The sequence below is a fragment of the Pipistrellus kuhlii genome, unplaced genomic scaffold, assembly GCF_014108245.1.
Source record: "Pipistrellus kuhlii isolate mPipKuh1 unplaced genomic scaffold, mPipKuh1.p scaffold_m20_p_56, whole genome shotgun sequence".
NCBI classification, from domain to species: Eukaryota; Metazoa; Chordata; class Mammalia; order Chiroptera; family Vespertilionidae; genus Pipistrellus; species Pipistrellus kuhlii.
Genome location: NW_023425558.1, coordinates 1,994,416 through 2,006,057, shown reverse-complemented (window position 1 = coordinate 2,006,057; position 11,642 = coordinate 1,994,416). Strand labels below are relative to the sequence as shown.

Here is an 11,642-nt window from a genome sequence, read left to right as displayed (position 1 = left end):
TGCTTGGGCACTGAACGGTGGGACTGACCTGGGCCCTGTGGTCCCCTGCTGCTGTCATAGGGTGGGGCGAGCAGACCTTTCCTTTCAGGAGTGCTGGCTCTGCAGGCCAGGGCGATGTGCATCAAGATCTCAAAGCTTGCCGAAACCGGTGTGGCTCAGTGGATAGAGCGTCGGCCTGTGGACTGAGGGGTCTCAGGTTCGATTCCGGTCAAGGGAATGTACCTTGGTTGCAGGCACATCCTCAGTGGGGGGTGTGCAGGAGGCAGCTGATCGGTGTTTCCCTCTCATCGATGTTTCTGGCTCTCTATCCCTCTCCCTTCCTCTCTGTTAAAAATAAATAAAAAATATATATTTAAAAAAATATATATATTAAAAAAATATCTCAAAGCATTGCACACGAGTGGGCCAGTGTGGCACAGTGGTTGAGCGTGGAGCCATGCACCGGGGAGTCGATGGTTCCGTTCCTGGCCAGGGGGCGTGCAGGAGGCAGCCGATTAATGTTTCTATCTCTCTAAAATCAATATATTAGGGAGAGATGGGGGAGATAAAAGATGAATCGAAAAACTTGTATGCATGACTATAAGCATAAACAATGGATGCAAAACTCTGGGGGGTGAGGGCATGTATGGGAGTGAGATGGGGGGGCAATGGTAAGATATGTACTCATATAATACCTTAATTAAAAGATGAGAAAAAAATTACTTAAAAAATATAAATGAAATCAATGTATGAAATAAAAAGGCTCTGCACACACCCAACGCGGGCAGCAAGCAGCCCCAACCCGCGGCTCCCAGCGCGCCCGCCCGCCCGCCCGCCCGCGGCGTCGGCCTGCAGGGGGCGCCCCCGCGCCGGCCCGACGCGCCCGCGCCGGCGAGCGAGCGTGCGCGTGCGTGCGGACGCGAGCGAGCGTGCGTGCGTGCGCGCGCGCGCGGCGGCGGCGCCCTGAGCGCGGCGCCGGGAGCCTGAGGTGGCTCGGCGGAGGCGGCTCCTCGGCGGCGCTGCCAGCTTCCCGCTGCCCGGTGCCCCCGGCCTGCCGGCCAGGCCGCGCCCCGGGGCCCCAAGATGCCGGCCGTGTCCAAGGGGGACGGGATGCGGGGCCTGGCGGTCTTCATCTCCGACATCCGCAACTGTGAGTGGCCGCGGCGCGGGCGGCCTGGAGGGCGGGGGCGGGGGTCCGGGGTGCGGGCCTGGAGGGCGGGGCCGGGTCCGGGGTCCGGGGTCCGGGGTGCGGGCCGGGGCGAGTGCGGCGGGCGCAGCCGGGGGCCGGGCGCAGACCCGGGTGCCCGCCCGGCGGGGGTCGGAGGGCGGCGCTGGCTGCGGGCGGGGCCGGGGCCCGGTCTGGGCGCGGGCGGGGCGCGGGCGAGGCCGCGGGGCGCGGGGTCGTGCGGGGCCTCCGGGCGATGTCACCCGGCCTGGCAGCCCCGCCGCGGGCCGTGCGGGCCGCTCCGCCCCGCTCCCCGGGCGGGGGAGGGCTCACCTGCGGGCCCCCCGGGGCCGGACCCGGCGTGGGGCGGGGAGGCGGCTCCGCCCGCTGCCGCCGGGACCCAGGGACACGCGTGCCCGTGGGAGGACCCACCCCGCGGGGGCAGCGGGGCGGGCGGGGCACCCCAGAAGCCTGGGTTCGGTCAGGAGCCCGTGGCCTTCAGGGGGGCCTCCCGCTGAATTGGAAAATGAGGGTCCGTGACCTCGTGACCTCGTGACCTCGGCCCCTGGGCCGCAGGCTGGGGCGGCGGCCAGCCTCCCGCAGGTGCTCCCGCAGGTGCTCCCCCTTCGCTGATGACCGGGTTTCCACTCCCAGTCCCCGGGCAGCTGAGCTGGCGCCGCCCGCAGGGCCTCCTGGGGCTGTGACCCCACCGCCGCCCTCATTTTGGAAGAAATTGGCGGGGAGATGGGACCCGCCGCTCCCGCCAGCACCGCCCCTCCTTCCATCCCTCTGTCCGTTAGACCAGAGGGGCCATCGGGTGTTGGCACTGGTCCCGGCAGACCGTTACCGCCAAGCACCAGCCTGCCTGCAGGTCACAGGCCCTGAGCTCCCCCAGCGCCTGGCAGGGCCGGCCACGCCCACGCTGCCCTGTGGGGCCAAGTCGCCCTGGCGAGAGCCCCTCGAGGGGACGAGTGGGGAGAGGGGGTGCCTCGTCCCTGGGGGCCGGGGCCAGCGCTCCTCCCTGAGAAGCACCTGTCTGGCCACACCGCCCTCCTGTCCTAGCGCTGGCTTCTCCCGAGCAGGCCCTTCAGCCGCTGGTGCTGGGCCGTCCACGCAGCGCGCCCGCAGGTGCGGACCGCGTCCGTCTGGCTCGTCCGCCCCTGCCCGCACGGCATCTGGCATGACACGTGTGCTGGGTGGATGCCCGGGCGAGTGAGCCGGAGATGTTATGGAGGAGGCGACTCCCGCTGATGGCGTCTGCGGGGCAGGCGGAGGGCCACGACGCCCACGGACAGCAGGGGATTGGCATCTAAATAGTGTGGGCGGGTGGCTGGTGAGGGGATGGGAAAGAGACCCCGGTCAGAGACCCCGGTCAGAGACCCCGGTCAGAAGGTCTGAGCTTGACCCCCGGGTGGCAGGGAGAGGGTCTTGATTCTGCGAGCTCACTGTGCTCTGGTGATGAGTGCCAGGCTCTAGAGTAGGGGTGTCGAACTCAATCAGAGAAGGGGCCAAAATCTAAAATCCAGCCTAAATCGCGGGCCGAATGGTTTACTGAACAGTCATAAACTGTCATTGTGATGGAAACGCAGCGGAGTGCAGTGATGACAGCGCGGTGCGGGCCACATTGCAGGGCCTGGCGGGACGGATTTGGTCCGAGGGCCTTGTGTTTGACACATGTGCCTAGAGGGAGGGCACCGAGCTGCCAGCAAGGGCTGGACTCTGACTGCCTCTCACCAGCCCCGAGACTGCAGCCATCGGCCACTGAGCCTGTTTCCTCAACAGACAGGGTGGATGCCGAGCTGATGCGTCAGTAAGGTCTGCTCCAGCTCTAAAATCTCAGCTCCCTCTGCCTCTCTCTCTCTAAAGGATCTCGTGACTTAGCACAGTTAAAAAGTGTCTTAATTGACTTTTAGAGAGACAGGAAGGGAGAGGGGTAGAAACAAGGATGAGAGAGAAACACAGTTGGCTGCCTCCTGTGTGCCCCCTCGTGGGGATGGAGCCCCCGCCCTGGGAATTGAACAGGTGATCTCTTGGTTCATGGGCGATGCTCAAGCCCTGGCCACACCGCTGGCCCTTCTGTCTTTCTGAGCAGCTTTCCCCAGTTTCCCCTTGGGGACCTTTCCCATTCGTCTGCTCTGGCCGCCTGGCTGGGGACAGGCACCTCCAAGCAGGGGAAGGGTGAGTGGCCCCAGTGTTTGTGGCTCAGGGAGTGAGCAGCCCAGTGCCTCCATTCGCTCGCCCTTCCTGACAGGCTGCCCCCAGAGCCCTGGGCCGCTCATGTGCGCTCAGCGTGTGGGAGCGAGGAAGCTCGTCTCTCTTTTTTAATTGGCACTAGAAAATGCTGCTGCTCCTATTCGGTCCCTGTTTTAAAATAATTTTTTATTTGTTTATATATTAAAAATACTTTTATTCATTTCAGAGTGGAAGGGAGAGGGAGATAGAAACACCAGTGATGAGAGAGAATCATTGATTGGCTGCCTCCTGCCTGTCCCCTACTGGGGATCCAGCCTGCCACCGGGCATGTGCCCCTGACCGGAAGCGAACACCCTTCAGTCTCCGCTTCAGCCACTGAGCTAAACCGGCCTGGCTTACAATTCTTAATCTTGAAACAAATACAGGTTCATAGGCTGTCCATTCACAGAAATGGACAGGGAGTTGCCTTCACGTGGCCTCCCTAAGATAGAAATCTCACTGACAGCACAGTTTCAACACCGGGACGCTGACACTGACACGGGCACATTCACACATCACCAGTATTAGTGCACTGACATACTGACACGCATTTTGTGTGTGTCTGTGATCCATGTGCTTTATCACGTGTAGCTTTGTGTAACCCCCACTCCATCAAGGTACAGAGCTGTTTTGTCATGCAAAGCTCCCGTGCTCCCCATTAGCCAGACCCCCCAGCCACTATCTGTCCTCCATGCCTGCATCCCAACCAAGGGGCTGCGTGCGGCTGTGCGCCTGTGAGATGGCTCTTCTCACTCAGCACTGCACTCTGACTGCACCCCTCAGGCCATCTCTGCGGGGAAGACAGAGCGGCTGTTGGCTTTGATGTGTGCATTGTGGCGAAGGAGGGTCATACGCAGTTGACCCTTGAACAGTGCGCCGTTAGAGGCGCCGACCCCGTGCGGTTGAAAACCTGCATCTAACTTTTGATTCTCCAGACACTGAACCACAGCTGTCCCTCAGCATCCGGGGGATTGGCTTCCAGACCCGTGGGTACCCAAATCCGCAGACGCTGGAGCTCCTCATGGACAAAGGTGGAGAGCCTTGTCTAGTTGGCCTCGCATCCGCGGATTCCCGCTGTGGATGTGGAGCCCAGGGACACGGGGGCCGGCGTGTACGTGTGAAAGAAGTCCGTGTTACGTGGATCTGCGCTTGTTGTTCGAGAGGCACCGGCATCACAGTGGTGACCAGGCGTCGTGACCTTCATTCTTGTGAGACCAGCCCGGTGTGGCCACAGAGTGGGGCGCTTGGAGGTGGTTCACTTCATCCCTCCGGGCTCCCGCAGAGGAAGGGAGCATGTGGAGGTGTGGTTAGCCACTTGGAGAAAGCACGGGGTTTTGTGGTTTTGCTGCGGGCACTGCTGACCCGGCAGAGGGACCCTCAGGCCCCCCCCCCCCCCCAGACTGGCTCCGGTCCCTGGTGTCGGCTGGAAGGCAGCTCCGTGTGTCGAATTTCAGCGTGACTAAAGTTTAAAAAATGTTATTTGTTCATGAGACCATTGCATGAGTCAGACATCGGACCCGGAGAAACCGAACATGAAAATTTAGATTCAGCGTAAACTTCCGTGTAAAAATTAAAGCTGGCACTTGATTTCCCTGCTCGGTAATAACCATCAGGATCAGAATTGCCAGTCTGCTTTGTAACTTTTGAAGTTTTGGGGAAAAAAAAGTAAGGTTCATTTTAGTCTTGACTGTGTGGTTTAAAAATGCTGACTTTTTGAAAAAGAATGCTCCTCTGGCATCTTTTCTTTTGCACTCATGCATAATCTGCGTTTCTGAGGAGCTGATTAAGGAAGTCTGTGACGGAGGAGGGTGAGGGCTGGGCCACCGGGGGGGGGGGGGGGGGGGAGGGGGTGGGGGTGGGGAAGGAAGGGTTTGGTCCCGTTGAACTTGGCTGCCCAGGCTGGGGAATGCTGCTCCCAGGAGCTGCCTGTGTGTCCTTCCCATGTCCCCCTGGCCGGGTGAAGGGAGATTACTCTTGTGACAAATGGACACGTCCTGGCGATAAGTGTTCTCACACCGCAGCCTTAGACTTGCTTTTCTCTCCTCTTACAATGATTTCCATGCTATTTTCTTGGCAGCTGTATGTGTCAGGATCTTGTTTTCGAAGAGTTATTGGAAAGACATCTTTGTGGGATTCAGTGGCTTGTCCTTGGCTTTTACAGTATCAGATAGAGTCGGAGGGGAGGGTTTGAGGAGTTTGCACAAACGTGGCTGGGGAGCGTGACTCCGGTGTCCGCTCCCGGGACTGGCGCTGAGCTCCTTGGGGTTTTCCCTGCTTCTTTCTGAAGGCTCTTGGGATGAGGCTCAAATGTCAACACTTGGAGGGCTCCAGACACGAAGCATCTGTTTCTGTAAGTCTCTGGTGGACTGCCCACAGCTGTGAGTGCCGCCCTGGCCGGCAGGGCTCACAAGGTGCTTCCAGGATGCGCCAGGGGGCAGGGGTGGCGGTGATGGCCACACGCCCACGCACTGTGTTCCCCCCTAAAGCCTGAGCGTGTGGAATTCCACGACGGATTGGGCTTAGGTTTTGGACCTGGAATGCCCCTGGGCCTGTTGTGTGACCTACTGTGTGGGGTTCAGAGAAGTGTCCCCTAAGGAGCTCAGACGTGCACTGACCTTGATGGAGCACCTCCTGAACACACAGGGAGAAAGAGGCTCCAGGTGGACGAGGTGGGCGCTGGCCCGGGGGTTCTCTGGTTTCGAGGTGGCAGGTCCTGGAGGGAGGGCAGCGGGAGGGAGGGAGGCGGCTCCAGGTCAGACCTTGGAGTGCTTCCTGTTTGCCTGTGGCCTTGTCGCGTTCTGTTTCTGTGGAAGTGTGTCTAGCCCCCTTCCGACCCCATCCAGTGGATGACACGGATGCAGGGTACACAGCACAGCCCTCGGGTCTCGCCCTCACTGGGCCCGACCAAAGAGCAGTACCCCAGGGGGAGCTGTCAGCCACAGAGGGTGCGGCATGGAACAGGTTCACTGAGGTTCCCAGCTTAACGTGAACGGATGCCACCCACAGGCAAACAGAGGTCCCCGGTGGCTGACTCGATGGCGGAGCTGTGTGTACCTGCTGGTTCTGCCTTCGCCTTCTCCCAGTCTTCCCGACTCTGGTGTGGAAGCTGATGTGGGTGAAGTGTTCTGAGACCCAGCGTGGGCTGTTGTGTTGAGGAAACTTTCTGGGCAGAAGTCCAGGTTGGTGCTCCCCGTGGAGGTGGGTGCGGAGGCTGAGCTAGAACTGGCTCTTGTGCTGCGGTCCAGGGGCCGGAGGGCTCAGCCAGAGGCAGGAAGTGGCCTGTTCTCCACCGGAGACTGAGTTGGGAAGAGGACCCAGGGAGTGGCGGTAGTGAGGGGCACGTGGGGGAAGGGAGAGGGTCCTAGCCGTGCTGCCGTGCCCAAGGATGCAGTTGACACTGGTGCCACTGGCCTTCACATCACTTCCTGCCAACCCTTCATCCTTTTCCTTCAGCGATGTTGGCAGAGGGGAGTGATGTGGGGCACTGTCACCCAGTAATGACGTGTAGGCCGTGGGGTCAGAGAGCTTTGGGTGCGCCCAGTGCCTCTTCGGTGGGGGGTGCTGCAGATTTAAGAAGGGCCTGGAGGCCTGGCCGGGTGGCTCAATGAGTTAGAGCACATGTGTCAAACACAAGGCCCGCGGGCCAAATCCGTCCCGCCAGGCCTTGCAATGTGGCCCGCACCGCGCTGTCATCACTGCACTCCGCTGCGTTTCCATCACAATGACAGTTTATGACTGTTCAGTAAACCATTCGGCCCACAATTTAGGCTGGATTTTAGATTTTGGCCCCTTCTCTGATTGAGTTCGACACCCCTAAGTTAGAGCATCTTCCTGATGCACCGAGGCTGCAGGTTCCAAAACCAGTCAGGGCACATACAAGAAGCAGCCAGTGGATGCATGAATCAGTGGAAAACAAGTCAGTGTTCTCTCTCCTTAACTCTCTCCCTCTGTCTCCCTTCCTCTTTCTCTCTCAAAAAAATTTTATTTTCAAAAAGGAAACAAAGAAGGGCAGGGATGTGTCCACACCCATCCTGGGCCCCAGACGGAGAGGATCTCCTTAGCGGTGAGGCCGAGACCCTCTCTCGCCGCATTCCCTGGAGCTCCCTCAGCCTCAGCGGAGCCTCAGAGCTGCTGGCTGTGCTGGCTGTGGTCACACTTCCCCAGGGGGTCGGACAGCCCCTGGTTCAGTTCCCTCTCCCACCTTTGCCCGCTGGGGCCCGCAGAGCCCTCGGTCCCAGCCCAGTGAGGCGCGGAGGGGCAGCGGTCCTGGTCCTGGGGTGGGTGCTGACCTTTCCTCGCCCCTGCTGGTGTGGTGTGCCTGCGGGCGGATGAGCTGGAGGCCTGCATCCCGTCCCTTGGGCCGCCTGGTTTTCCGCTCTGTAGGGGCTTTCTTATCTGTGAAACCCTTCCGGCAGCCACGGCTGTCCCTCAGAGGGGTGCCTGAGCACTTAGCCCCCCAGGCTGTGCGGAGCGGGACTGAGGTCTGCGCTTTTGGTGGCAGCCCTCCTCCAGGTGATGTGGTTGAGAGGGCAGCTTAAAAAGCATTAAAGACAACACTAAGTTGATGTTGAATGTCTTTTAAAATAGCCAATAGAAAATTATAGCAGAAAATGACTATTTTGGAACATTTTTGAATTGCATTTATTGCTATTGAAAAATACAGTTCTGTAGCTTTCTCCTTTTAAAAATTGATTTTTAGAGAAAAGGGAGAGTGTTAGAGAGATGGAAATATCAATGAAAGAAAGATCAATCAGCTGCCTGCTGCCTGCTCTAACCATTGAGCAACCAGCCAGAGGGGTTTCATCTCGTCTGTGCAGGTTTGTTGTTGCCTAAGGTGGGAGGGTCAGTCCTATGGTTAGACTGGCCTCCGAGGAGCATCTGGTCTGGTGTTAGAGCAGGAGACAGGCAGTCACTGCGGCAGGAGTGCAGGTCAGCACCAGGTAGTCACTGCCACACGTGTCCTTCCTGTGGGCAGGTGTGCTCCCGGCACCAGCCCTTCATGTATGCATCTGAGCTGCATGGGATGCTTGACATTAGTATTGTGGTCCTCTCTACAACGGGGAAACTGAGGCGCAGGAGCCCAAGGCCACCTGACTACCTAGGAAGTGGTAGAGCCCATGGAGACCCTCGTCTCCGAACCCCAGTGCTGGGCTAGTTCTGCCGGCCGGGAGGGAGGAGGGGGAGCAGGTGGGTCAGGGAAGGACTGAGCCGGTGAAGCTGATGTGGCGGGTGAATGGAATGATGGGAGCCGTGGGTCTCGCACTGCGCTTTGCTGTGTAGAGCAGTGTTTCCCAAACTTCTCTCATGACGAGAATCACCTGGTGCAGTTGTTAAACTTCAGATTCCGAATCCCAACTCAGAAGTGCTAAACTAGAATTTCTGGGAACATATAGGTAAAATTGTATACTTAGTGCTCAGGACCTTGCCTGCAGTCTCACCAGGTGTCTGTGAGCCTGTCCCTCCGGAGACTTGGGTGTGGCTTCCGCCCAGTCCCTGCTCCCTGCGGCGGACTGGCCCCTGGTCCTCAGGTCCTCAGGCTCCGGAGGCCCTCCAGTGAACCCCTTTCAAGCCGTGGATTTCTGACGCGTCGGCCACACCTCCTGCCTCCAGCGGTTACCTGTGGGTAAGGGCTCATCTGATTAGACCAGCCGCCCACGCCTGCCCACGAGGCCTCGCTGACTCCCTGCTGCAGTCACGTCTGCCGGGCGCCTTTTGCCCTGGCGCTAACTCACAGGATCCTTGCCTTAGGCTTAAGGCAATGCACTCATTTAACAAGCTTACTGAGCGCCTATTACTCACTGAGCGAAGCAGGCAGGGATACCCTCACGTGCCTTACAATTAGTGAGGATAGTAAACAAGTGAAACCGAGTCCCTTACAGACACACGCAGAGGAAAGTACAGCAGGGAAAGGGGTTGCCATTTAGATAATGTGACCAGGCTCAGGTGTGCCTGGCCCTGCAGTGCTGGCCGCTGGGGAGGGAGAGCTGGGTGGAGGGGAGAGGCAGGAGCCAGTGGAGGGCGAGCAGGGGGCTTAGCCTCGGGAAGGGTCCTCTCACGCTGTGTTGAGGGCAGGAGAGGGTAGGGAAAGTAGGAGGCACGTCAGGAGGCTCTGAACCGGGTGAGAAAGGTGAGGGCTCCTGGGAAGTGGGGGACTAGAGCCTGTTTGCAGGCTGATGAAGAGAAGGGCCGGGAGGGAGGGCCAGGAGAGAGGCAGAGGGTCAGGGGAGGTGGGGCAGGGAAGCTGGGGTTCCCAGCTGCCAGGGAGGGGCAGCAGGTGGAGGAGAAGCAGTAGGAGAGCTGGTGGGCCTCCCTGGGCTGCAGGTGTGAGGCCAGCCTGGCGACCAGGGGTGTGGGTTCCCAGGCGCCTCGCCGTGCAGGCTCAGGTGCCAGCTGGCCAAGAGCTGCATTGGGCAGGGAGGAGTCTGCTAAGCAGGTGCAGAGATGGAGGAGGAGGGTCGGGCTGATTACTGCTGGGGTTGAAGCTGGCCAGGAGGGGTTGAGGAGGGAGGGAGAGACATGGTGGGTCCTGGGGGCAGTGGGTGTTGGGAGTTTGCTTACCTGGTGGAGGAGCTGAGAGGCTGGGCTGGTGGGACGCCTTGGTGTGTGCGGGGTGCCTGCTGGAGGAGCCGTGGTTGGCGGTGGTGGGTGGTCAAGTGCTGGAGTGTTTATCACGAAGGGTGGCGCTCCTCCCTGGGTGGGCGAGGGGGCTGTAGTGGTAACTGGGCAGGTCTTCCCAGTTCCCTGCATTTTTGTCGTTTTGTTGTTCTAGTCTTGTCCCCAATTAAATGTTTTGAGAAACTTAAAGTCCAAGAATGTAGTTTAAGCAGTTGACTGAACACGTGACCCTCTCTTCCCATCCTGGCCCTCAGAGCCAGTCATTCTCAGGTCAGAGCCCTTTCTCCTCTCTTTAGAATGTGGCTGCTTTCCCGTTCTAAGTTACGTGTTCGTTTGGCCTAGGTGTCCCCCCAGTCGTTGTTCATTGACTTCGTGCTGTGGAAGATGAGGCCGCACCTTACCTGAGCTTGCTTCTCCCGCTCTCTAATGCAGGGGGCCATCCGGCCCGGGCTGCAGAAGGCCTGCAAAACCACTGGGTCCGGCCCTGCCAGGGCCATAGGGCAGGCGTCTTCAAACTACGGCCCGCAGGCCACATGCGGCCCGCAGAGGAGTCTGATCCGGCCCGCCAGGTTTTTTGGGCAGTGAGCGCAGCCGAGGTGTTACAGTAGGAATTAGTAGTTCATATAGTCCGGCCCTCCAGCTCTCTGAGGGACCGTGATCTGGCCCCCACTTTAAAAAGTTTGAGGACCCCTGCAGGGCGTTAATGACGTGTCTGGCGTTACACACCAGGCTGATGTTTAAGTGGGTAATTTAAGTGCGGCCGGTGAATGATGTCATAACTATCCAGATGGCCCTTGGCAGGAAAAGGTCCCCCCACCCCTGCTCTAATATGTTGCAGTATTTGATTTCATTAATGGATAGCATTTAATTCGCGTCTTAAAATACCCTTCTCAGCGGAGAAGGGCTCAACTTTTAATTTCTTGGCGTTAGCTATTGCCTTTGGCTTTGTTACTTTTTGAGGCACCTGTTGCCCCAGCCCCGTTTGGGACATGTCTGTGAGCCCCTGGGGGAGGAGGGGCGGCCAGGCAGCCTCAGTCCCACCCGGTGGGAACGCCCTGCTGGCTGGCCGTTCTGGGACTTCGGCCACCGCGAAGGGTCTCGCTTTGGCCGGGCCTTTCCTTTGGGGACCCAGTTGTCGGTGCTCTGGGCCTGTGCGCACCCGCACTCAGTGGGTGCGTGTCCTGGTGCAGCTGGGAAAGATGATGCAGGAGCCGAGACTGTTTTGAGTCTTTGCAATTTTGGAAGTATGTGTTGGCAGGGGTGGAGTCCAGGCTGGAAATGGCTCTCCCTGGCCCAGCCTGTCTGCGGGGCCAGGGCGGCCACACTCCCCCTGGAAACTCGCACTCTGGGTTTGGGTTTGTTATTTTTGACAATTCCCTTTCACCTCCTCTTCCTGAGCAATCTGATAACAGAGGAAATTCAGCCTCTCGCCTTACACTTTCTGATCGTTTTCTCTCATTTCTCATCCCTCTCTCTGTGGTGCCCTGTTTCCCGAGGCTCTCAGCTTCATCCTCTGGCTCTTGTTTTGATTCTGGATTTCTGCTCTCACTGTCTTAATTCGAGGGCTTTCGTATTGCCGGAATTGCCGGAGGCTCCTCCTCCGGTGGCACCTGGTCCTGGAAGCCGTGTCTTCTCTTGTTCTTGTCGGAGT

The 11,642-nt window shown here is 59.1% G+C and overlaps 1 protein-coding gene across 2 annotated transcripts in view; it reads left to right on the top strand.

Annotated features, from left to right (window-relative positions):
- The first annotated feature begins 922 nt into the window (after window positions 1-922).
- AP2A2 (adaptor related protein complex 2 subunit alpha 2) overlaps window positions 923-11,642 on the top strand; it is a 41,115-nt gene continuing 30,395 nt past the window's right edge. For both annotated transcript variants that reach the window (XM_036416636.2, XM_036416635.2), the window contains exon 1: window positions 923-1,129. In XM_036416636.2, the coding sequence (XP_036272529.1) occupies window positions 1,063-1,129 (67 nt within the window). In that variant the 5' untranslated portion in view covers window positions 923-1,062. The remainder of the gene's footprint in view (window positions 1,130-11,642) is intronic.